At 40.0% G+C, this 24,694-nt stretch overlaps 3 protein-coding genes across 6 annotated transcripts; 2 read left to right on the top strand and 1 right to left on the bottom strand.

The window, feature by feature from the left end:
* The first annotated feature begins 369 nt into the window (after window positions 1-369).
* LOC131139363 (E3 ubiquitin-protein ligase AMFR-like) lies at window positions 370-7,334 on the top strand. Of its 3 annotated transcripts, XM_058088914.1 has the most exons (14): window positions 379-654; window positions 1,029-1,343; window positions 1,429-1,521; window positions 1,600-1,764; window positions 2,640-2,792; window positions 2,896-2,936; window positions 3,308-3,440; window positions 3,530-3,663; window positions 3,768-3,878; window positions 4,649-4,839; window positions 4,919-5,022; window positions 5,229-5,363; window positions 5,466-5,656; window positions 6,003-7,334. In XM_058088914.1, exons 2-14 carry the CDS (start codon window positions 1,089-1,091, stop codon window positions 6,157-6,159), a joined length of 1,863 nt encoding a protein of 620 aa, XP_057944897.1. In that variant the 5' UTR covers window positions 379-654; window positions 1,029-1,088; the 3' UTR covers window positions 6,160-7,334. The 3 variants fall into 3 exon arrangements, with proteins under 3 accessions (XP_057944898.1, XP_057944896.1, XP_057944897.1); XM_058088913.1 differs by having other exon boundaries at window positions 371-654; window positions 5,229-5,656; XM_058088915.1 differs by lacking the exon at window positions 1,029-1,343 and having other exon boundaries at window positions 370-654; window positions 5,229-5,656.
* Window positions 7,335-8,243: 909 nt separating this feature from the next.
* gnpnat1 (glucosamine-phosphate N-acetyltransferase 1) lies at window positions 8,244-12,910 on the top strand. Its single transcript, XM_058089644.1, has 6 exons — window positions 8,244-8,448; window positions 9,831-9,999; window positions 10,763-10,825; window positions 10,896-11,023; window positions 11,121-11,182; window positions 12,137-12,910. Exons 2-6 carry the CDS (start codon window positions 9,846-9,848, stop codon window positions 12,282-12,284), a joined length of 555 nt encoding a protein of 184 aa, XP_057945627.1. The 5' UTR covers window positions 8,244-8,448; window positions 9,831-9,845; the 3' UTR covers window positions 12,285-12,910.
* A 35-nt stretch (window positions 12,911-12,945) lies between these two features.
* Window positions 12,946-22,160, bottom strand: styx (serine/threonine/tyrosine interacting protein). Of its 2 annotated transcripts, none has more exons than XM_058089643.1 (11): window positions 22,041-22,160; window positions 16,047-16,079; window positions 15,643-15,696; window positions 15,466-15,563; window positions 15,317-15,377; window positions 15,184-15,220; window positions 15,075-15,114; window positions 14,931-14,981; window positions 14,542-14,614; window positions 13,605-13,695; window positions 12,946-13,521 (listed from the first exon to the last, which is right to left on the bottom strand). In XM_058089643.1, exons 1-11 carry the CDS (start codon window positions 22,065-22,067, stop codon window positions 13,448-13,450), a joined length of 639 nt encoding a protein of 212 aa, XP_057945626.1. In that variant the 5' UTR covers window positions 22,068-22,160; the 3' UTR covers window positions 12,946-13,447. The 2 variants fall into 2 exon arrangements, with proteins under 2 accessions (XP_057945626.1, XP_057945625.1); XM_058089642.1 differs by lacking the exon at window positions 22,041-22,160 and adding an exon at window positions 16,409-16,628.
* Window positions 22,161-24,694: the final 2,534 nt, after the last annotated feature.

Below are 24,694 nucleotides of genomic sequence, written 5' to 3'. Positions count from 1 at the left end.
TGAACCACATCTCTTTGTGGAGAAAGCTTAGCTTTTCATACATAATGACGCGAGTGCTGCAAATGGGTCCTGGGCCACACTTTGGACACCCCTGCTCTCAATGTTACAGGCTACATTAGCATAATAGAAGTAATGACCAGGTAACATGGGCCGTTCTAGATCAGGCTTTATCTAGATTATATCATAGATGTGGAAAAAGTTGATCAAAATTATATACATTAAGAAATGTATCAAACATAGTGCACAAAAATTGATTATTTGGTTGCCTTACTTAAAAACGGTTGTTTCCCCTCGTCAATCAACTTTATGTAAATCATGAGAACGGAAATATTAACAGTATGGAACAGCCGGAAGCGAGCCAATCAAACGGCCAGCTACAAAACGACACATCTAAGAATATCCAATATATATCCTCAACAAATAATTAAGTGTAAAGCTGTTTTGCGGACGAAATGATAGAGAAGGACGTCGATCTCTTATGATGACGTAGCTACAACGCGCACGAGACAGGAGCCTCCCCCAGGCTTGGCTGCTGCTCGGCGAAATAAACATGACGTCGTTGGCAGTTACGACGTTTTTAATGCAGTAACCCTAAGACCACATCGTTTGAAACATCGCAGAGTTTGGACACGGTATAGGACATTCTGGGAAGCTGTAAGTGAAAGCGGAACTCGTACGCTGATGTCTAACCAACAGCGAAGAGTAGCTAATGTTAGCCAACTTGTTAGCTAGTAGTTGCTAACGTTAGCCGGGCGAATAGCTAATATTTGAACTCTATTTAGCGTTGGTTGTACGCTATTGTGTAATTTACCATATGTAAAGATAACTACATAACTGAGTTAGGTATGGCTAGGTTTGATATAGCTAGATAAATAGATGTCAGGCTAAGTCGTATTGCTAGCTAACAGGTAAACATCTCACCTGGCTAACGTCATTTCCTACATTCCTAGTACATGTTTCTATAAATGATCCTAACCCATCACTGGGAACACCCTGTTAACCAACTTCCCAACTTTTACTCTTTAAAGCTTTGGTTCAAACAGCCAAATTTCCACAAGTGGAGAATAAGAAGTGAAGTTGGAGCTGAAATGCCTCTGCTATTTCTGGAGAGGTTCCCCTGGCCCAGTCTGCAGACTTACACGGCATTGACCGTGGCTCTGTTGGCTGGCAGCATCTTCAGCGCCTACACCACTGTGACTGATCCTGGCTTTGGGTCTTTGGACGCGGACGAGACTCCAACCCCAACTGAAGTGGATCTAGAACATTTAAATAATGATATTAGTAACAGAGAACTGGCCAGTACTGTCTTGTGGTATCTGGTCACTGACAGCCTCTTTGTATGGGTGAGATTGTGTCCCCAAAAGAGATTTTGATTGCTAGTTTTGTGACTTAACACTAATTGCTTTGTGCCTCTTTCTCTTCCTATAGGTGTTAGTCAACACATTCTGCTGCTCTTTAATGTTAATTGCTAAAATGATCCAGTATGTGGTGTTTGGTCCACTCAGAGTTAGTGAGAAACAGGTTAGTTTGGGTGTCTCTGTTTATTTTGCAAACATGCATATTGCTTTTCTAATGTGTTCCTCATTGTAACTCCCCAAGCACCTGAAAGACAAGTTCTGGAACTTCATTTTCTACAAGTTTATATTCATCTTTGGCGTGCTGAACGTGCAGACAGTGGATGAGGTGGTCATGTGGTGTCTGTGGTTCGCCGCTCTGGTCTTTCTTCACCTCATGGTGCTGCTCTGCAAAGACCGATTTGAATATGTAAGTTTTTATCATTCACACATTTTTAGTGCCTTTATGGCCTGCCAATTTGTACTGCTATTGACAAACATTGTAAACGGGCTACTACACTTCAGGCAGTGAGTACTGTGACACGAGCAACACATGATACTTTGTTTTCCGTCCTGATACAGGAGTGTGTCAGACTGCTGCGAGGTAAAAATGTATCAGTGATCTAACAGGCTGCTACATTCTGTCGCTATTAATAGAAACCAAGGAGACCTCAGAGGGACAACTTTTAAATAAAGATCCTTGATTAAAATACATTCAAGTGATCTTAAACAGTAGTTTGCATGTAACTCTTACAGGTTGGAAATAGTACTGCTTCAGGAGTTGCTGGAAGTTGTGGAAACAAGGGAAGAGTGTAAGCAGACACATTTTATTCAAGAAGAGACTGAGGGCAGCAAGAAAACGGTGCAGTGCAGCAAAGTGGACCCTGTGATACGGCACTATGCAGTGCTTATGTGATTGTTTTTGTAATTTCGAGCTGTGTATTCTCAAATATTACAATAACACAGAAATGGCAAATCTATTGGACCAATGAGTGACCAGCTTTAGCTTACGTCAACCATATGATATCTGCTCAGCACGCTTGGAGCCCTGACTGTTTTTTTTACTGGGATATCATCTGGTTTAACAATGGAAAAGCATCAATAGGGAAGCGAGTTGTGAGGTGGAAAAGTTAACACAATTTATGACCATGTTGTCGGAACAAACTCCATTCAGACAGCCTTGGAAATAAAAGTACATTTGTAAAGAAAGACTACATATCTGCTAGGTGGAAATGCCGTAGGTAAGGGTTCTTTTGGTAAGGCCAACTTTTAACAATTTTTATCTGTTTTAATTTGTTTTTCCAGCTGTCTTTCTCGCCCTCCACTCCCATGAACAGTCATGTGCGAGTGATATGTCTCCTGGTCTCGCTTCTGCTGGACTGCTGCGGTCTGGCTGTGGTCTGTGGTCTGTTGGGAGCAACCCATGGCATGCACACCCTCTCCTTCATGGCAGCAGAGGTAAGAAATAGGACATTCTTGGTTTGTGGGAATGAGTTTTGATGATTTGATATTGTGGTTGCTTTTAAAAATGGCATGTATCTGTCTCCTTTTGTCTTTTCAGTGTCTGCTGGTGACTGTTCGCACAGGACATGTCATCATGCGGTAAGTCCCCTTAAAGCCTCTTTAATACATGTGCGTGCACAGCGATGCAGCATGATGATACGGCAGATGATATGGCATATCTGTAGATTTAGATCCAAGAACCGTCTTGTTTTAATAAAAGCTTCTTTATTACACAAAGGACATTTAAGTTAACACACGTCAGATGCACTCTGAGAAATAATAGTCAAGCGTTACAACTCATGACAGTCTTTTTATAGACCTTATGTAGTTCCCTATGTGCTCTGCTGAAGCCATTGCATTTATTGCCTGTGTTTTTCATCACACATACCGTTTAATTATCTGTATTTCTAACCTAAATACCCATACCCCCTAGCAGAACGTTCAAACATCCTCTGTGTGTTCCTGTGTAGATATTCCATCCACCTGTGGGACTTGAACCATCCAGGGACATGGGAGGGTAAAGGAACTTACGTTTACTACACAGACTTCACCATGGAGCTGGCTATGCTCTTTCTAGACCTCATGCATCATATCCATATGCTGGTGAGACAATGAATTGGCACATCAACAAAGTGTATACACTTCTTTCTCCTATAATGTTCCACTTTCTCTGTCAATATATGTCACATCAGCTTTTCAGTAACATCTGGCTGTCCATGGCGAGCTTGGTCATCTTCATGCAGCTGCGTTATCTCTTCCATGAAGTCCAGCGCCGCATCCGCAGGCACAAGAACTACCTTCGAGTCATCAACAACATGGAGGCTAGGTGAAAGCAAATAAACATAGCCGTATTACACATTCCTAAAGTGTAGAAGTAGTAGTTTTATAGTTAACATGCTTAATACTTTGCTGTACTTTCCCACACTTTAGATTTGCTGTTGCTACTGCAGAGGAACTGGCAGCAAATGATGATGATTGTGCCATCTGCTGGGATGCCATGTTGACAGCACGCAAACTTCCCTGTGGTCACCTCTTCCACAAGTAAGTCGTTCTTTAAAATGATGATGAAGTAATTCAGGTATTCACTCTTCAGTACAAGTGGATACTTGCTAGGCAGCAAACTTTATTGCAATTGAATTGTTTGCTAAATGAATCGGATCAATATTATTAGGATATTTTCCTTTGATTATTTACCAAAAAAAAATTCTGGTGACACTAATTTCTTCTTAAAAATGTATTGGAGACGGTTAAAACATTTGGCAAAGCAACAGGTCAATCAGAAGGGGGAAGAAATACATTTCTTTCACAATATAGCCATGGTGAAATAGGACAACAATGGCATTGTGATTACTTCCTAAATCACACTAGTAAAGTGCATTTCAAATAGTGGGTCAACCCGGAACCTCTGTTCCTAGCAAGACCACTGCACTTGTATAATAGAACTAAACCACAGTTGGCTAGTTGGTTAGTTCAAGGGTCTGGGAGACAGTTTCGGCCGTGCCACAAAAAACCTGGAAATAATGCAATGTCAAAATATGACAGAACATTTGTACTGCATGCCATTGCCGTTTTTCATTTTTGTTGCTGTGATGCTTTGGGGTTAGCAGAGCAGAGGTCTCACTCAACTATATTTTAAAGACTGTCGTTTTGCACCACAAACGAGTGAGACCAGTCTTGGCTGGGGCATGTATCTTCTGAACTAAATGGTAGACAAGTGCACTCTGTACATGAATATGTTAAAAACCAGAAAAGAAAATTGAAAGCAGTCTTTGTGTGTACTTATGCCTTATGCACTGGGTGTGTGTTTCCAGCTCTTGCTTGCGCTCTTGGCTAGAGCAGGACACCTCGTGCCCCACGTGTCGCACATCCCTGAACATTAGTGGGGACGGTGACCAGCCGAGAGGTCAGCAGCAAGGAGCAGAAGACAATGGCGGTCCCACTGGAGCCGCTGCAGATCCAAGACCTCATATCAGTCAACACAACCACTTTTTCCACTTCGATGGTCTGGTCTACATCAAGAAACCTGTAGTTTAGCGATGTGGTTAACTAGTTGCAATGAAAAGGCATTCTCCCATTCACAGGATCCCGTATCGCTAGCTGGCTGCCGAGTTTTTCAGTAGAAGTGATGCACACCACCAACATCTTAGGGATTGCTCAGGCTAACAACTCTCAACTGACGGCAATGGTGAGTTCATTAATTTTCTTTCAACAAGTATTTACATTTTTCTCATATGCAAGTTGTTGTCATCATATTAGAACTTTATTGATCCCTTGAGTTGATAATACGTATGTGGCCCTATCTTATCCATCTCCTCATTGGAAGTTGAAACGTAGTCTTTCACTTTGACTGTTATGCTGTAATTATGTTGTATGTCTGCATGTCACCATCAGGCCCATCAGATCCAGGAGATGTTTCCTCAGGTGCCCTCTTACCTGGTCATGCAAGACCTTCAGCTGACACGCTCTGTGGAGGTCACCACTGACAACATCTTGGAGGGTCGTATCCAGGTGCCTTTCCCTGCACAGGTCCGTCCCAATGGCTACGTTACTGAATATTGCACTTGTGTAATAAAATACTTGAAACAACATAGTAAGGACATAAGTCATATATTTATTTCACATGAACAGGCCACAGAGCGCAACCCATTGCAGGTCAATCATGCACTGGAAGAGCAAGCAGGGCCCAGTGGCGCTGCTGAGGAGGGCCCCAGCGAGACTGACAGTATGGAAGCCAGAGGTGGTCGCTTCTCCAAGTCTGCTGAGGAGAGGCAGAAGATGTTAAAGCAGCGGAAAGAGGAGATGATTCAGCAAGCGCGCAGGTTGGTGCATTCTGTCAGAAGGTAGAAGTGCAAGCTCTTACGCTTCGTTGCAAAGATTTACGGGACGCTGGTCAGCTGCTTAGTTGTTCTTTCAAAGCCATTCACCCATAGGGAACTAGAATTGGTCACTTAAGATCTTAAAACCTTATATTAACAGAAATTTGCTAAGCTTAATGTTTGCTTAGCCAGTCCATAGACACTTTTCATCTTCACAGTATCGAAATCAGCTCCATATCTGATTATACGGTCTGGAGATTTGGTTTGAACTTCAGTTCTGGACTTTTTAGATGTTCCAGTGTCATTTTTGTCAACTGTTGCCTTCATTCCTTTATGACCATACTTGTAGGAGATATCTGAACAAGAGTCCAGAAGATGAGGATGTTCCTGGACTGGAAGAGGAGGATGAGGAGCACTCTTTCCCAACTCTAGACTCTACAGTGCTGAGACGTAGAGCCATGGCAGCAGCTGCAGAAAGACGCATGCAACAGGACGCTGCACTCTGAAAACACAGCGAGAAACCTCAGCATCCACCACAAGGCATGACAGTGTTTTTAAAATCCTCCTTCATTCGTTGTTGGCGGTCGTCACATATTCAAACAATAATTAAAAGAGAATTGCAAACACGGCCTTTGGACTTGTTCGCCTTGCCTGAATAAGGCCAGACTATCAAGACGGGCCTCTGCATCGATATCGTTATTCCAGCTAAACTTCCCGGAGCATTGAGTATCCTGTATGAGTGTGCCAGAGCTCTCAGTATGTGCCACGCATCAGCACCAGCTTGAGCAGAGAGTAAGCTAGAGTGTGCTGGCTGACATGAAAAGGAGCATGTTCTGCTTTCAGAAGAACCTTTTCAAGAGGTGTTTGGGTTCTTATTTTCTTTTTTAGTATTCCTATATTGGTTTTTTTTGCGTTTGTTCTCCAACTGCACTGTAGTTGGAGAAAAACACTGCTGTATTGTATGTTAGTTTATGGATTTCAACTGTGAACCATGTGTAGGCATACATTATTTTCCTTCTTACCCTTGTGTAAGAGAATGTCACTTTAGTATTAATCAGCCTTTCAGTCAAACATGAATGTCTTTAATGCTGCAAACGAAAGTATTCTAACCCAAACGGGTTGATGTGTATGCAGTGCATAATTTAACCAGCAGGAGAGTATAGGCATGCACATTTCTTTTTTTTTCTTCAAATTTTCTTCTCTTCTAGAAACAACCAAGAGGAAGTACTACATTTTGTAAACTATGTGATGGGTGTCTTTCCTTCAGTTACTTTCTCTGTGAATAAGACAATATTTTACAATGAGTATTTGGTGTCCCATGTCTTTTTCCACTCATGTAAAAGGTTGAGGGTGTACTATGGAAATGTTATTCCGGTTCCCATCATCAAGTTCTTGGATGACTGAGGTTTTGTGGGCTTTATTTTCGCATCCTTTGCTACAGTAGGGATACCCATTCAATCAACAAGATAATCGTTGTTGGCTCAGTTAAAATTATATGCTAATCATTAACATCAATACCCTTTTTGATAAATGTTCATTTTCACCTTTCCCAAAGTTCTTCTAAAAGCTGAGGTGGTGGGATCTTTTTGCTCACAATTTGTGTGGGTGTTGAAAGACTGACATGGGTGACAAGTTCTCAATTATCACTTAATTTATGTAATAAAAAATACATATGTCATAACTTTGTCAGTGCTGAAGAGACCTTTTTTGGACTGATCATTATTATTGTAAATGTGCCTAAAAATCACAATGGTCCCCACATGATGGATAATTTATGTACGTCTAGTTTTTGTATACATTTTCAATAAAAAAGCAGTGACAGCTTTTTAGCAGAATATAACAGACTATTCATTGTGATGAATATACCATATATAGAAATAAAGTAAATCAAATTGAACAGTTATGTGAATAACAATGTATATATAAACACACACACATATACATTCACAAAATTTAATCTTACGTGGCCTCGAGTATGTATGAAATATGTACTACAACACCCAAGTTATTTTGTAAATGTTTTAACATTTTTGTTACATTTTTTTCACATTTCATCCAAATTTAATAGAAGGCATTTTTCCCAGGGGTAAAAAAAAGACTATATTTGAGGTCCACCAATAGGTGGTGCCAAATTACTTGTTTTCAAGCGAGTCAGAGGGTTTTTTCCCGTCACTCACGCACACCAGTCGTGAGTAGAGAGATTTAACTACGTCAGTTGTAAAAAAGGCGTGGTGCAAATTTTAAGATTATTTCAATTACATGAAAAAATTAAACTATTAAATGTAATATATTTGGGTCAGTGGGTCATTATTTAATTACAATACACACTATACTACAGTTAACTACAACATGTAGTTTATTACGATCGGGTGAGTTCGTAATTTATCAAGTGAAGAGTAAATTTGTTTGCGTACTTAAAAAAAATCAGCTGTCTGGATTAAATAATGACTGGTGTATCAAAATCCCAGTAAGGCATGTTCTAATGAACAAAAAGAGCTAAAGATGACCGATGTTTACATGAAACCTTGTCGACTGTAATTCTAACACAAACTGCCATTGAAACTAATGCAATGACGTCATCCGGGAGCGCCCACTAATACTACCAGGAAGTGCGCCACGTCACAGCATAGACGTAAAGAACACCCATTAGTGGTGTGGCTCAGGCCATTCAAAACTATGCTTCATCTCGAAAGTGGATCATGTTGCTCGACCTACTGGGAAACTTGTAGAAGACTTTGACTGTGACAGTACTTTATTTCAGCCTGTCGTTTGTTCTTGTGTGGTGTTTTTAATCGGTAAGTACTTTAGCTAGCCGGCTAGCCTGTTCGCATTGGTAATACATTTTGGAATAAACTTTAAAAACTGTTTTCATATAGACTTGCGACATTTTTGCTTTTTTGACTATTGTTTTCTAATTGTGGCTCACGGACATTTAGGAATATTATTTTAGCAGGCAAACACGGTCTCTCGGGTATCATTTCTATTCATTTAATATAAAGAAACATTGAACTTTGGACAATAAACCGCTGCACCCAATTGGAATTTTAATTGATACAGTCAGCGGTGTTATAAAAACAAAACCTATCCCTCCCAGCTATTATTGTTTAAGATAGTTGGTGGCAACTTAATTTTTTAACTTAACCAAGTGGCTAATATAGTCAAAAATTGTAACATTTGCACTGTGGAAAAGCTAAAATAACATTTATACGAAGAGCGCTTTGCTGTTTTTAGACTCCTATTGCAAAAACACGAATCAAAGATGCTCTGAAAGGATATCTCGGCTGAGACCTACAAAGCTTGCTATTTGAATAACACCGCTTTAGTGTTTATTGAATGTCTTGTAGATTACATTCAGTAGCCATCATAACCATCACAGGATGATTTACAATAGGTTTATCAGGCTGTCTCTAATGACTCATTGCCTATTGAGTGTCTTTGCTAGTAACATAGGCACCTGGAGGCAGGGACAACAGAACAATAGGTGTGACAAAGGCGTACTGTTGCTATGGAAACTAACCCAAAGGTTAATGTTTGTGTTGAATGTGTTCTTGTGTGGGATGGGCCCTTATCCTGGTCTGGGACCTGGACCACATCCTGTAAAGACAAATAGGATTTAATGACTCACAGTACACGGTCTGGGAGACTGGGTTGTAAATGAACGTCATTGCATTACAAGTCATTTGTTCCCCCTTCCTTGAAATGCTCTCATTAATTACACAAGTGCTTGCTGAATACTAGAGCTAGAACAACTACTTAAACCATTAAATAAAAATAGTGGAACATTGTGGGATTTGATCCCATTTTTACACCCCTCCGGAGTTTGGACTGTGGAACGCTTACCACATTAAATCTCTACTCATCGACAGTGATTTGCTTTTCATTTACATATTTTACTTTAGATGTTCCACTATACTATTTTAATTCTTCTACTGAAAGAAGGTGTTTGAAGGAAATGTTAAAAAAAATAATAAGAAAAGTGGCAAAGGTGTATGAACTACAGTACAGTGTGTGTTTGACAAGTCAAGGTTCTGCATGACATAAAACAAACACACCTGAAATCCAACTGGCATACATTTTGAAACTTGATGTTAAATCCTTCTCTGCCATTGTACAAAGTAAACACAAATGTACTGTATGAGTGTACAGTATACTTTTAGCATGTTTGTGTGTCTCCCAGGACCGAGGTTGTGGAATGCTGCTGGACGAGACTCCACTGTTTGAGCCTTCTCTGCTTCAGGAGTTAGACTGGAGTGACAACAGCGTCTCTTTCTGCCCCCTGATCTCCCCCTCCCACCCGGGGGAAGGCCTGGTGCTTAGGCCCCTCTGCACCGCTGACTTCAACAGGGGTGAGTTGGCACATTCACGTCTCTAAAATCTAACACAAAGTAGTGCTTTTTGTTTGTTTTTTCACTTAAGCACAGAAATAGCACATCTGATTTCCAGGTAATATTTGAAATGACATTTTCATGTCATTTAAGTGCAAAAAGAAGGCACATTTGATGAGCAGGAGCTTTGTTGATGAGGTTTATTTTTATTATAAGCGTGGTAATTGGAGGCAGGGCCTGAAGGAAAAATTTCAAAACAAAGAATAACATGCTGGAGCCTATCCCAGCTGTCTTCGGGCAAGAGGCGGGGTACACTCTGGACTGGTGGCCAGCCATTCACACTCACATTCACACCGATGGACAATTTGGAGTCGCAAAATAACCTAGCAGGTTTTTGGAATGTGGGGGGAAACCGGAGTCCCTGGAGAAAACCCACACAGGGATGGCTGAGGGTGGAATTGAACTCGGGTCTCCTAGCTTTGAGGCCTGCACGCTAACCACTTGACCGCCATGCAGCAAAAGAATAACATATTAAGTTGATATTAATGGTTGTCAATAGGCTAGCAGGGGTTAGGTCAGTGTGCTTGTCACCGCCGTCCTTCTATAGAGAGGAAAAGCCAGCATTTTTATGACAGCAGCATCAGCTGCAGATCAGCAGTCAAATGCATTAAATATATTAGCGAGCATAAACATATGCTCACCAACATGGAGTATTATATACCCAAACTGACCAGGTGGTGATCAGAAGATGCTACAAGATGAGTCTCCTGTATTTATCTTTCAGGGTTCTTTAAGGTTTTATCTCAGCTCACCGAGACGGGCGATGTCACGGCAGAGCAGTTCATAAGTAAGTCAACGCTGAAGTAATAATATGCTGACGAGCGACTGATGCCAGCTTCTGTTTGGTGGCTTTGCAGAAAAGTTTGAGCACATGAAGAAAACGGGCGACTACTATGTGGTGGTGGTGGAGGACACCAATTTAGGGCAAATTGTGGCCACGGCGACTTTGATCACTGAGCACAAATTCATTCATTCTTGTGCCAAGGTAGGTTGCAACACCCAGGCCTACATTGGTCAGAAGTCAAGGCAAAGACTTGCATACTTGAGTACTCAGTACTCTTTTCTATGTGGGCTGTTTATAGAGAGGCCGAGTGGAGGAGGTGGTGGTCAGTGATGTTTGCAGAGGAAAACAACTTGGAAAACTGTGAGTAGAACTCTTTCAACCCCCCGTTGTCGTAGCTTTGCTGTCATGTACTCTATTTCCTCAAATAGTGACCTCCGCTCGAATGAATAAATGCCTTAATAGTAAATCAGTGTGTGTACTTTAGCAAATAAACACCACACCTCCAATAGACCCCGCCCCTTGCTAGATGGCTATAATTACATTTGCTGTGGCCGACACCACCATGTGTCACCATAGTAGACGTTTGTACCACAACACACACTGCATACCTGGTATCTGTAAAGCTGACGTCTATGGCTTTACTTTTTAAGAACATGTTATCACTAATGTACTTGTTCTTGCATGATCACAGCATGTACTATATCATTCATTCATTTTCCACCACTTATCCTCACGAGGGTCGCTGGAGCCTATCCCAGCTGGCAGGGTACACCCTGGACTGGTCGCCAGCCAATCACAGGGCACATATAGACAAACAACCATTCACACTCACATTCATACCTATGGACAATTTGGAGTCGCCAATTAACCTAGCATGTTTTTTGGAATGTGGGAGGAAACCGGAGTACCCGGAGAAAACCCACGCATGCACGGGGAGAACATGCAAACTCCACACAGAGATGGCCGAGGGTGGAATTGAACCCTGGTCCTCCTAGGAGGTGCAGTTCTACTTTACCGGCACAAACACAGCATAGGCTAACTTCATGCAGGTTAGTCAAAGCCACTTTCAGAGTCCTGAAAATTCCTGTGTAAAAGGTGCATTGGTGTTTAAAGCAGCACTCACTAAATTTAAAGGGGAAACAGATTTTAAAATCTATAAGCCGCAGATGCCCACACTAGTCTGTAAGGACGGTTTTTAGTTTGATAGCTAGCGCTCCCGACCCTCATTTTCGGTTTGAGCCCAGGCGAGTTATATTTGTTGGGCTCATGTCAATTCATCTCAATTCCTCCTCCTCCTCCCTTCTTTCCTCTCAGGTTAGTCTCTACACTTACTCTGCTCAGCAAAAAACTCAACTGCTACAAAATCACACTGGAATGTGCACCCAAAAACGTGGCCTTTTACCAAAAATTTGGCTACATGTCTTCAGACGAGACGTACATGCAGAGTCGCTTCCCCAAATGAGGACCTCGGGTGGTTTGAATCCCACTTGGATTTGATCGACCTGGACTGCTTCTACGCTAGCCAAGGAATCACTTTGTGGTTTGGCTTGTGCATCGTTGCAAATCGATTGATGAGCGTCGTCCTGACTTCAGAGCAGACGTGAACTTAAAAACACATGTTGAAGTCCCCACGCAGCCATTTTGGTAACCATGGCTACCTCATGAATGCAAAGCTCTGGAGAAAAGGATAATCGGTTACTGTAAATGTCTTATTTTGTTACGGTGATGGCATGTGGTGACTGAAAATATTACTTAAATTAGTCAGGCATCTGAAGTTTGCGTTGAATGTTCATGCTCATGTTCTTGAAGACTAATTACAAATAATTGACCATCAAAAGCGAGTAACCAAAGAGGCTTTCAAACTTCATTTTTCAGTTAAAAAGAAATCAACAATCACACAAATAATCTTGCATATTTGTGATATTGCTATAAATCCGACTTATGTAGGAAATACAAATGTTTATATGCTGTATGACAGACTTCAAGGGTGTATGCAAGTGATGAACATTTTCTATATGGACTATTTAATGTAATTTATTGCCAAATAAAGAGGCTGTGTACACACTGTCCTGGTTAGCAGTCACTTTGTCACTTTATGAATAACATCCAAAACTAAATACTGTGAAGGATGTACAGCCAAAACAGGAGTCAGTCCAACTTTTTATTATACAATAACTTGTTAATTCAACATTCCATACAATCCAACATAAAGCCGGAAGTTAGTTCGTTCTAACACACCAAAATAAAGGCATTAACTATCCCCCATTTCTGAAATCCTAACGTTCCTGCCACTTTCCCTTTTGCCGCCTGGCCCCCTCTGGTCATCTACACGAATTCAAGTATCGAAAGTGCATTATTGCAATACTGTCCCGCTGCATATGCAAAATGCTTTAAATACTATAAAACTTGCAAAAGTCTCCCATCAGTGCATACAGCTCAAGAAACAAAAAAGGTTATCAAATATGTTTGTCCCCGTCAGACCTCCATGTCTCAGACATGAGTGGTCTCCCACCCCACCCTTTTCCCCATTAGAAAAAAGATTCAAATATCTACATTTTTAATCCTATTAAAAATGTCAACAAAAAAAGGAGTGCAATGCGCCACATGGCTAAATCCAAGCAAGGCTCATCCATTGTGCGCTGTTGTGACCTGCATTGCTCCAAAGTCCTCGTCTTCTTCCAGGCTGCGTTTACGGCTTCCTGTTCCAAAAAAAGTGCATTTTTATGAACACTATTTTGACAAATAAATTCAGGTTACAATGTATGGGGAATTGTGTACAGACCCGGCATGCCTGCTTGTAAGAAGGAGCGGCCCAGCTGCATGGGTGACATCATCTTAATGGTCAGTTTGGCGAGGTAGATCGCTTCATACTCCTAAAAAAACAGATGACCCACGTCATTCATGGTTTTTGGAATGTGTTGGTAATTTGTATATTAACAGTACTTCAAGTACTTCTGCCAAAAATGGCAAGAAATACAATGGAATCTGCTCAAATCAGTCCTGCTTATGTTGCCAACACATTTGTCAAAGAACTAAAATCCTGGTATTATTGTCGACATACAGGGTCCATTGCTTTCTCAACATAAGAAACCACTTCCACATGGAATGTGAGGAGAACTTTTATTCCCCCACTATGCAATGCAGTGTGAAGGTAATGTAATAAAACTTTGTCAATTTAACATTTCTGACGCAACATATAACTTCTTTCAATATTTTAAGACTAATAATATTATTTTTTGAAAAACAATAGAATGAGGGAGCAATGTTGAAACCGCAAAAGACAACTGTACAAGGTTGACTGGTTTCTCGACATATAATTTGAGACCCAAATGGGCCATTTTTCTGAAAAATGTTCCATATCAATTTTTTTTACCAAAGTCAATGGAAATGTGCAAGCAATGGTTAGTACGTTTCGGTTTCAGCTATGCTGATGGTTGGTCAGTCCAAGGGGCGATGACAAGCAGATTCCTGTGTGTAGGACATTTTTTGTCAAATGGTGTATTAAACAGTCATTTATCACTACATAGAGCAACTCCACTAATTGTACTTTTACCCACTCGTGTACGAGAATGCTTAAGATATCCAGTGGATACATTGTAGTTGCCTGCAGCCTCTTGTCTACTATTATTTCTATACGCAAAGTACTCTTTGTGCAGCAAACCTCTCTATTGCCAATTCATTATATTAGAAGCTCACTTATTAAAATGTTTCCAGCTCACCTGAAGCTGATGCACAAATCCCACATTGGGGTTAATGCAGAACCTCCTCTCCTGGATGTGGCTGAATGCATCCCTTGGGTGAAGACAGAGGTACACAACATAAACAGGGACAACTACGATTTCACCAATGTGCTACTTTCTTCTGTCAAACTTCGAGGACATTTCTCTTAGTTGTAAAACTAATTGGCTCAATTCACCAGCCACATTAGGTACACCTGTACAATCTTATGAGAGACAATGGAAAAACCATGTGGTATTAGCAAGATGAGTTAATAAATTGGGGTGTGTGGGTTTAAGTAAGGGCTGCATTTCAATAGCCTTGCATAAAAAATAAGCTTTAAATTGTGACTGGATGGATGGATGGGTGGGTGAGTGGGGGGGACACACACCTGTATTTCATTCCAAATGTTTCCATTAAGTATGCAATCACTAAGGCGGCACTGAAAATGGAAAAAATCACATTTTGCAGTCACAGCTTTAGTCATTTTACCAATTATACTTACTATAATAAAAACAAAGAAGAATCAATGTACCTTCTTGAGATCCCTGCATTACCATGAACCAGCACTTTCCCTAAAAGAGAACAAAATTTGTTGTTCTAAAGTACACTTTTAGTGCTGTGATAGGACGTTGTGACCTTACCTCCTGTGGCCAAACAGCCATCAATGAATTCTTTAGTCTGTTAGATGAAACGCAGAAGTATACGTTAATACGAGACAACTGCCGCAGGCTTCATTTAGTGGAAAGACAGGAAATAAATAACTTTGGAACTCACTGTGGGGAAAAATCTTATGATATTTTCCACTGGATTGTCTGCGATATCTAACACAAGGTACCTGCAAAATGACAAAATTCCAAAATGTCAGACAGGTGAGCAGTGATCAAACATGCACAATCTTTGTTTGCGTTTATAAATAATGTTACCTAAATGTATGAGGGAAATTAGGTTTGATAAAATTGGCTTCGATGTCTTGTCGGACACACACAATGTGCGTTATGCCTTGTCTCTCCAGAATCTGCAGCTGTGACAAAACAACACAAATGTGTATTTAGCTTATCACACACACAAATTAGTGTCATCTTGTACATAATAATAAATACCTTGCTTTTCATTGCAGCAGAGTAAGGACCTAGAAATAGTCCTGGTAATATTTCCTATGAAAACACACATATTGTCACATACATATATACGTATAAGGTCACTGGACACTTCATTAGGTACACCTGTGCTGTATAAAGGTCTTCCCTTATAGTCAAAATAACATAAATAACTACTAGTATGTGTTCTTTATCACCTGCATTTACAACCACAATACTACACTTACTATAAAATGACTGCAAATCGTCCTGGAAGTCATAACATTGTGTAAATGGTGAGTAAATAGCAATTACTATTTGGCGGTTAACTACTATTTAATGTAAGAAAACGTAAACGTCATTCTTTACGAGCTCGAAAACAATGAACGCCTCTAAAGAGCATTATTAACAGCTGCTATTTAACATACCTGCATTTCCCTTCTCATTGGATAAGCCCAGTCCTGTAAAATAGAGATTTACATTGGTAAAACTGATCTTAATTATCAAGACCAAGCATCAATAACAGAGCGATCTACTTCATGACGTGGCTAAAGCTAGCTGGCTAATGCTAAGTTAGGTTAGGCTACCTAGCAGTGTGAGCTCCGCATACAAATACTATTAATTTGACTGTGAAGTCACTTTGACCTAAACAATATGTGCCACAATTAAAATGTTTTCCTTAAAAAAAATGACACATTTAGACATTGTTACACAGTTGTAACAGTACTTAGCGGGGGGTTGCTGAGGTTAGCCACTAGGCACAGTGGAGCTGAGGCGTTCAAGAACCCACCAGAATATCCTCCTTAGTGGCAGGCAGAGACGGGAACTCAAGTTTAATCTCGTCGTCCATTCCGCTCAGGGTCCCCTCGTTGACGCAATGAACTCGGCTATAATCGCTCGACTGACTGGGTTAGCTCCTCAATCTATGTAGTAATTTGTTACCAGCTTCTATATGCATGTCCGCCATGCTGTCCTCCTGTGACACAAGTGTCACGTGACCACGCAGGCTATGGCAACTCGGGCTTTTTTGGGGCGACAGAAAGGAAAGCAGAACAATGGCGATATCTAGTGGTAACAATGAGAAGTGCACAAAAATAGCCCCAGCATCATTTTTAATATGTTGCAGACCCGACTTTAATAAACCTGAATATTAATAATTTAATATTCTTATGGTTAGAGCATATAAAAAATATAAAACATTTTTAAATACGTGTTTTAATTGAGCACTTTAGACATGAAAAAACCTTTACACTGGCTGACTACAGTGCAAGTTAAGGTAATGTAATGTAAGGTACTGTGTAATCAATGCAACATTACTGACCAGTGTAGAATAACCTCTGCTTCTTCCTACTCCTTTTAAGACATGTGGAATTGTGAATTGTAACATGAAGCATATCTATCCAGTGTATAACTTGTATGTATTTTGGAAATAAACCATGAATAAATAACTAAAATGTCAAATGATTGATGACATTTTCACTTAATTCATTCTATTTGTTCTATATTTCTTATAGAGAAGTTCTGACAATAACATTGTAGATTACTAAGGTGTTTCAGCACAACTGAGACCCGGACATAAAGGGTACACATTGATGTCATTTACTCATCACTTTATCGGATCATCTCATTCAACTTTGCAGACAATGTCCGTTAACTTCCCATCACGACAATGAGCAAATTGCCTCTGAAAGGCTTCAAATACTGATTTTAGACTAAGCATCAATCATGTCATCATGTAGAGCTGCAGTAGCCTGCAAAGCACACTAGATAGGAGCAAGAGACCACCTTTGAATCCCACATCAGCATCTTTGCAGTTAGGTTAGCAGGTTTTAAAAAGTATTTCCTCTCTTGAAATCGTGTAAAACACCAAAAAAAAAGCAATAATAGTATGAGAACAGAGTCAAAATATGACTAAATATAATAGTGTTATATTTAATGTTGAACAATTCCTAGAATAAGTCAATATTATACAAGAAAAAGCCATTCCAAAAAAGTTATTTTACAGGGAAAAAAGCCCAAATTTTACCGGGAAGGTAAAAAATGTTCAAAAAGGTCTAATAAATTAAGACAATGAATTTGAAATATGACACAAAACAGTCCTACAATACATGTTTTGCTAATTAAAAGACACATTTTGCAAATTTTGGCTTGCCGTGTCAACACTACACACATGCAAAGTAAGACACCGCACTTAAACACCTCACAGCTTTGTCAAAATAAAAGAAAAAACTAAGAATTCCCTCTAAAAATGGAATTATAGCAACAAATGATGAACACATACGCCATTTTCAAATAAACAGTGATGTGTTTTACACAAAACAACCTAGTCAAAACATTTATATGTATATTTTTTAAGCTGGCTGGAGAGCTACATCTCTTCAGGTCACGGGTGTGTGTGAGTGAAGGAAGAAAAGCTCCATGTGTCATGATTAAATCAGCGGGGGCACTGGTCATATCACCTGAAGAAAAGCTGTTGGGTTTGAACATAGCCGCTCAGTGTGAGGTGTTTGAGTCATCTCTCCACGCCTGCTTATGTTTCGGGCTGCAGGTGGGGTGGGGGGGATCAAACACACACGGACACTTTGCAGTCAGAAGTTGCAGCATTGCCCACCACAAGTCAAGATGTCTATCTGTCTATCTATTTATGTAAGCGATGCTCGATGCCAGCGTAAATGGACATACATCACATTGCATTAGTGTGCAAGTGAAAGGGCACATTAGAGGCAAATTGTATAAGACTCCAGCGTTCATTCCTTCTGATTAATATCTTAACCGAGCGGTCTGTGACTCAACCAGGCTATTCAAGACGGGGTTTTCGTTGGTCCTTAATGAGGCAGGATTGATGGCGTGCCTCATCACAACCAGCCAGGGGACAAACGCCCTCCAATAAACAGAGCGGTAAACACACAATTAAGGCCCACATATCATCATCACTCCATTATTACATCCTTCCAATTAAACATGAAGGACACCCTCCTCGTTTGTGTCTTTTTACACCGGTAATTAGGATTTTAGAAATGATGGCCTTGTCCGGAGACTCTTTGATACGGTCGTTAGCCCCTTGCTATATAATTACTTGAACATTTGTGTTCAATACTTTTGTTATGTAACACCTATATAGAAGAGAGTTTGCAAAACACAGCACGCCATTTACAGTACAGTGTCATGCTGACGATAAAAGTTTCATAAGTAAGAAAGTATCACATTGACCCGTATATAAGTCGAATAGTCGTTGTACATGCAAACCAGCAGGTAGCACCAACCGACTTCTCCCCCAAGCAAGTTAAAGCTTTTTGTACCGTCACTCACATGTGCACACAAACCTGTGGAACACTGGAAAAAAGACTCTCAAAGGTTAGAAAACAGCAGAGGAGGAGTTATGCTGGCAATCTGAAGATAATGAAGCCGAGTCATCTAACAATAATCCATCCATTTTCTATGCTGCTTATCCTCTTTCGGGTCGCGGGGGTATGCTGGAGCCTATACCAGCTGATTTCGGGCGAGAGACAAGGTACACCCTGGACTGGTCGTCAGCCAATCACAGGGCACATATAGACAACGGAGATTCAAACATAGGTCTTTGCGATCTCCCGACTGTGTGGCCAACATTGTAACCACCCCTCCAATGTGCGGCATCTAACAATAATGATCAAAAAAAAAATCTAAACTGCCAGTTATTTCACTGATATTGAAAAAATCTAAGAAAAATCTCGATTTTTTTTTAACCCAAAAAAGGATTCATCCAATATTAAAGGTCGTCTTATGCTCTATGTATATTTATTTGTATTTTCCTACTTTATCCTTGTCATATTTATACCTGTTTCTTTTTATACAATGTTTCGGTACAATTATGTACCCCTGCATTGTAAAAATTATATATTTTTTCTTTATGGAGCTTATACTTTCCTTGTAAAACTATGACTTTATTAATTCAATAACTGATATAATAGTGGTTCTGATCTTTTTTGTAAACTTGTAAAAAAAAAATCCTCAAAATTGTGAATACTACAATGTTGTTTTTGTAAAATGTGTACAACGTTTTTCTTATGTCTTCTTATGGTATTATACTTTTTTCATTTGGCCCTTATTTCACAGATATTGGAAACATGGTTTTAAACATATCGGGCTGAATGCTGGGTTTTTAATGTATAGTTAAGACCTGGTTCCTCATAAAACTCTCTTTATTTTAGTAATTTTCCTGTTTTTTTTTCAGTAAAATTGCAAAACAGATTTTTTAAAACCTAGTTATTATACAATATAGCAGCAATATTTTGATAAATTTAATGAATATCTGCAATGTTAAAGACAATATTTTGTAAAAAATCGAAACTCTTCTCCCATCTGCAAAAATAATTATTTTCTTTCCAGGTATAATGGCATCATTTTGATAGATTCATTGATGTGACCACAGAATCCAGAATTCCCTAAACCATGCCGTGAAACTGGAGTCATCCCCATTTTCATCTCTTTGGGGAGGTCAGAAATGAAAACGTGTAGAGCAGCTGCACATGATGGGACCGCAGCTCCCCCCAATTTATTTAGATTGGCCTTGCTTTATGCACGCCTTGGGTGGAATTCCCATGGGCGAGCTATGCATTCCAGATAAGACTGGGGAATTCAAAAAAAAAAGAAAGAAAAAAAAGTGAGATCCCTGCAAGCAAAAACTCGAAAATGAAAGTGTCGTCAGGACGCTGAGGTTTTCATCCATGCTGTTCTCTTGAAGGTTAACACTGATCATTTTGTGCTGATTTTATTCAACTCCTAAATGAGCTTCACATACTCCAGTGAAGCCTTTCCATAGCTAAGCAGGAATCTCCATGGAAACCAGATAAAAGGATCCAACAAGAGCGTCAATTAATGCTTCCCTCAACAGCCGATTAGGTTTAATTGCTTGTTTTAAAACACAGGCAATTAGCTGGGTGTTTAATTGAACATCCTGAACATTCTTATAGAGTAGCTACATCTGACACGCTAATTCATTATTGACGCCATCCCTGTGCAAAGGTGTCCACCTCATTATGATGCTCATCTGCAGCCTCACCATCGCCCCGCTGTCACGGCGGGGCATCGCACTGAGCCTCGCTGGATGGAGTTCAGACTGTCTGACTAATTATTATGAGGCCTACATGGTTTCTCAGCAGGGTTTCTTCTCATCAAACACCACGACGTAGAAATGCAGTCAGATGAGCCTTGAATGCTACATTTTTACCAAAATAACATGTAAACAGGTCATTGTAAACAAACAAATGGTTACAATCCCAGACAAATATGGCCCTGACATTTGAAACGGGGACCTATCCTGCTAATTTCAGGCACAGTATTTATGGATTTTTACCAAAAGCCTTCCATACAATTCATCACAGCATCCTAACTACAAAATTAGGAAGGTACGGAATCAGAGGATTACTTTTGAATTAGCTTAAAATTAGCTTACTTTTGAATAAGCTTAAAATTAGCTTAAAAGTATGCTAAAATTCGCTTACTTTGAATTAGCTAACAGGAAGCAATATGTCAAGCTAGGACAATATAGATCTGCAGGTTTAAATATTGCATGTGGAGTACCACAGGGATCAATCCTGGGACCATAACTGTTCTACTTTTATATCAATATCTGTAAAATGATGCGAGACTTAAAGTTGGTATTATTTGAGGATGACTCTCATGACATGGTTGTATTAAAAAGACGGTTTGATAAAAATGGATTATCTTTGCACCTGTGTAAAACTAAAATGATGCTATTTGGTAATAGCAAAAAAGGGTGAGTGAACTTCAATTTCGTGGGTCATGATAGATGAAAAAAATAAAATTTTATGTACAAAAATAGTAAATTGTCTGCGGTACATGAGTGATGAGATTAGCAGATACAGCCCACTCGCGGCTGTTAGTGCGGAAAAAAAACCCATATATAAGTCGCTCTGGAGTACAAGTTACAGGACCAACTAAACAATGAAATAAGTGTGACTTATAGTCCGGAAAATATGGTACGTTTCTTTTAATAACATAACTTTTTTGCCGTTTTGCCCAACAGCCACAATCCTTATATGAGACATGAACACACGTTTAGGCAATTCCAAAGACAGCTAACGCGACACAGCTAACAATACATGTAATAGGATTCACCTCTTTTGACTATAAAGTCTTAAAAAAATAAAATAAAAATCCAAAAACCGCCAATAATGTCCCATTTACATAAAGTGCAAATTAACCAACAATATTGACACCTAAAAACTCCTTTTCCGTGACACAGCGCCACTGGTCGCTACTGAGAGCTAACGTTAGCTACTGGAACTACTACTGCTGAAAAAAGTGAATCCTAGGTTACAAATCATTCCTCCCATGTGGCACTAAGCTACAGTTAAGATTACTTTACAGAATATTACTGTATATTTTTACTATGTGTATTGTCTTTGTCTCCTACTCACCTGTATTGTGACCGTGCTAGCTAGCATCACGGGCCTTGAATATCCTCCCCTAGCTTGCCTCTCTTCAATCCTCTAGGGGTCTTATTAACCGACACACACATACACACACAGTCGTCATGTTTTATTGCCGTATGATAAAACCTGGCCTTTGATCTCCCATTACAGTCCGGCTCTTTGGAAATGAGCCCTGCAACCGCAGGTTAATATCTCCTGTAATGGGGCAAAAAAAGCTAAATGCATCGTCTGAATGCATCAGGAATGGGGGGGTCCCTTCGCATGAATAAGCCATTAGCTCAATCTGAGTTTAGGCACAGCCTTTGTAGATTTAACATGGGAATGTGTGCTGTGGTTATAAAACATTACAAGGCTTCCATGTGCTGATATGTTAATGCGCATGAATATGCAGCGTCAGTAAGAGACATCATGGCAGCGCTAGACTAGCTGCATTATTTAACTTATTGAAGTCACAGCCTCTTCTTACATGTTTGCCCGAATGTCTTACATGATAGATTTCAGTGTCAGGGTGTCTTTTAACTTCTCTAGGGGGAAACAAGAACCCTCTTCTAGTGCATACTCGGTCCCTGCAGGACACATGATGACAAGGGACCACTGGCTTGATAAAATACTGCTTGCTGTCTTCCATTCCCCCCCCCCCTCGTATGGATGTGGGACTTATATTTTTCTGGGTCATGTGTTAGTTCAATTCAACTGCAAATAATGTCGTTTTTACTCTACTTGGCTTAGCCCAGTTGTTTTTTATTTTTTTTATTTTTACATCCAAATAGTACAAAGACATTCAATTTATACAAATATAAGACATTCAGAGGATGCAGTAAAATATTCTTACACATTTACTGCAACACACAGTCTTATGTATGTCTTAAATGGCTTATTTTCTCTGATTATGTACTACTATATTGGGGAATACAAGTGAAAAAGGTGACTATAGGGGTGTTATTTCATGTCTAGAGGGCTCTAATGATGTTAAAAAACAGATTTAGAAGGTGGTAACAGATTTTCTATACTCTTAACAATGGCATGATTTGATTTCTAAATAAGAAATCTTCACTTCCACGGTCAGGTCTGGAACCATTAATTTTTCGACATCAAAATACTACAACATGAAAGTGCAAAATCACAATGTCAGAGAATGAGGGTCTAGTTTTTAGCCAAGGGAGACTGAGGGAAGCAAAACAAGGGGCACTCCAGCAAAGTGGAGAACATGGAGTATAATACTGCACAAGTAATAATATTATTCATTCATTTTCTACCGCTTATCCTCACGAGGGTCGCAGGGGGTGCTGGAGCCTATCCCAGCTGTCTTCGGGCGAGAGGCGGGATACACCCTGGACTGGTTCGCCAGCCAATCACAGGGCACATATAGTATTTATGTCTTAAATGGCTTATTTTCTCTGATTATGTACTACTATATTGGGGAATACAAGTGGAAAAAGGTGACTATAGGGGTGTTATTTCATGTCTAGAGGGCTCTAATGGTGTTAAAAAACAGATTTAGAAGGTGGTAACAGATTTCATATATTCTAATAATGGCAAGGTTTGATTTCTAAATAAGAAATCTTCACTTCCTGGAACCAGTAAACTGCGACAAGTTTTCGACATCAAAATAATACAACATGAAAGTGCACAATCACAATGTCAGAGAATGAGGGTCTAGTTTTTAGCCAAGGGAAACTGAGGGAAGCAAAACACGGGCCCCTCCAGCAAAGTGGAGAACATGGAGTATAATACTGCACAAGTAATAATATTACTGCAATGAAAATACGGACTAGCGAGTAGAACCGAGCGGTGGCACCTGTTGTTTGCCCTTGTTGATGCACTTGTCGTCTGCCCTCATTATTATCCACTTGCCAGCCCAGCTGCTCCTCGTTTGCTAATTAGCTTTGCGGTGTGAAGGGGCCACTTTGGCTAACAGGCTCTCACCAGATTCTTAGCATCAAAGTCAACCTGTTGAAAGTGGCTGCAAATGTTTATTGCTAATAACTTCACACTGGCGAATTTAAATATGTTATCGTTACAGGACCAAGACAAAGTTATGAACTTTTTATTTTCATTGAAGTTGAATAATCCTTTCTACACTCTGAATTCTGTTGTTCAGCTTCCATCTGAGTGAGTGGTAATGCACCAAATCATAAACACGCTTGGGCAAAACCGTTCATTTTAGTGAACCGGATCATTCTGATTAATTCAGTAAAAAGATCCGTTCATATCGGTCAATTGGTCATTAGCCTGTGATCTCCCTCTGCAGTCTATCCGGTCACTCATGTTCACGTTCGTTCAGACTCAACAGCGCAACAACACGTGATGACTAGTGGTGTGTCGGTCATGAACGAACGGGTCAAAAGATCTAGTTCTTTTTTGTGAACGTAATGAATGAGGTCAATCGCTCGGTGTCAGTCTTTCAGTCAGCTAACCCCACCCACCCACAAAGCGAGGTGCAATGATAGAATGAGACAGGCTAGCATGCAGACAGTCCCGTACTGCAAAAGGAACGGTGAACTGACTCTTCAGCCAATCAAAAAAAAGCATTTGCAACTGAATGGACTGAATGGGTATTTTAGGGGCGGTGAACTCGTTCATTCCGTTCACAAAAAAGAACTAGTTCATTTGACCCGTTCATTCATGACCGACACACC

Source organism: Doryrhamphus excisus, chromosome 12 (genome assembly GCF_030265055.1).
Source record: "Doryrhamphus excisus isolate RoL2022-K1 chromosome 12, RoL_Dexc_1.0, whole genome shotgun sequence".
NCBI classification, from domain to species: Eukaryota; Metazoa; Chordata; class Actinopteri; order Syngnathiformes; family Syngnathidae; genus Doryrhamphus; species Doryrhamphus excisus.
Note: the sequence above shows the minus strand (reverse complement) of the source record. Positions and strands in the feature narration are given on the sequence as shown.

Coding starts and splice junctions, on each gene's coding strand:
- LOC131139363 (XM_058088913.1), top strand. CDS start 1,089: ATGCCTCTGCTATTTCTGGAGAGGTTCCCCTGGCCCAGTCTGCAGACT. Junction 1,765..2,639: donor GCAAAGACCGATTTGAATAT/GTAAGTTTTTAT, acceptor TTGTTTTTCCAG/CTGTCTTTCTCGCCCTCCAC. Junction 5,657..6,002: donor ATGATTCAGCAAGCGCGCAG/GTTGGTGCATTC, acceptor CCATACTTGTAG/GAGATATCTGAACAAGAGTC.
- gnpnat1 (XM_058089644.1), top strand. CDS start 9,846: ATGCTGCTGGACGAGACTCCACTGTTTGAGCCTTCTCTGCTTCAGGAG. Junction 10,000..10,762: donor CACCGCTGACTTCAACAGGG/GTGAGTTGGCAC, acceptor TTTATCTTTCAG/GGTTCTTTAAGGTTTTATCT. Junction 11,024..11,120: donor TCATTCATTCTTGTGCCAAG/GTAGGTTGCAAC, acceptor GGCTGTTTATAG/AGAGGCCGAGTGGAGGAGGT.
- styx (XM_058089642.1), bottom strand. CDS start 16,468: ATGGACGACGAGATTAAACTTGAGTTCCCGTCTCTGCCTGCCACTAAG. Junction 15,115..15,183: donor TGGCTGTTTGGCCACAGGAG/GTAAGGTCACAA, acceptor GTTCTCTTTTAG/GGAAAGTGCTGGTTCATGGT. Junction 14,615..14,930: donor ACATTTGGAATGAAATACAG/GTGTGTGTCCCC, acceptor TCTTCACCCAAG/GGATGCATTCAGCCACATCC.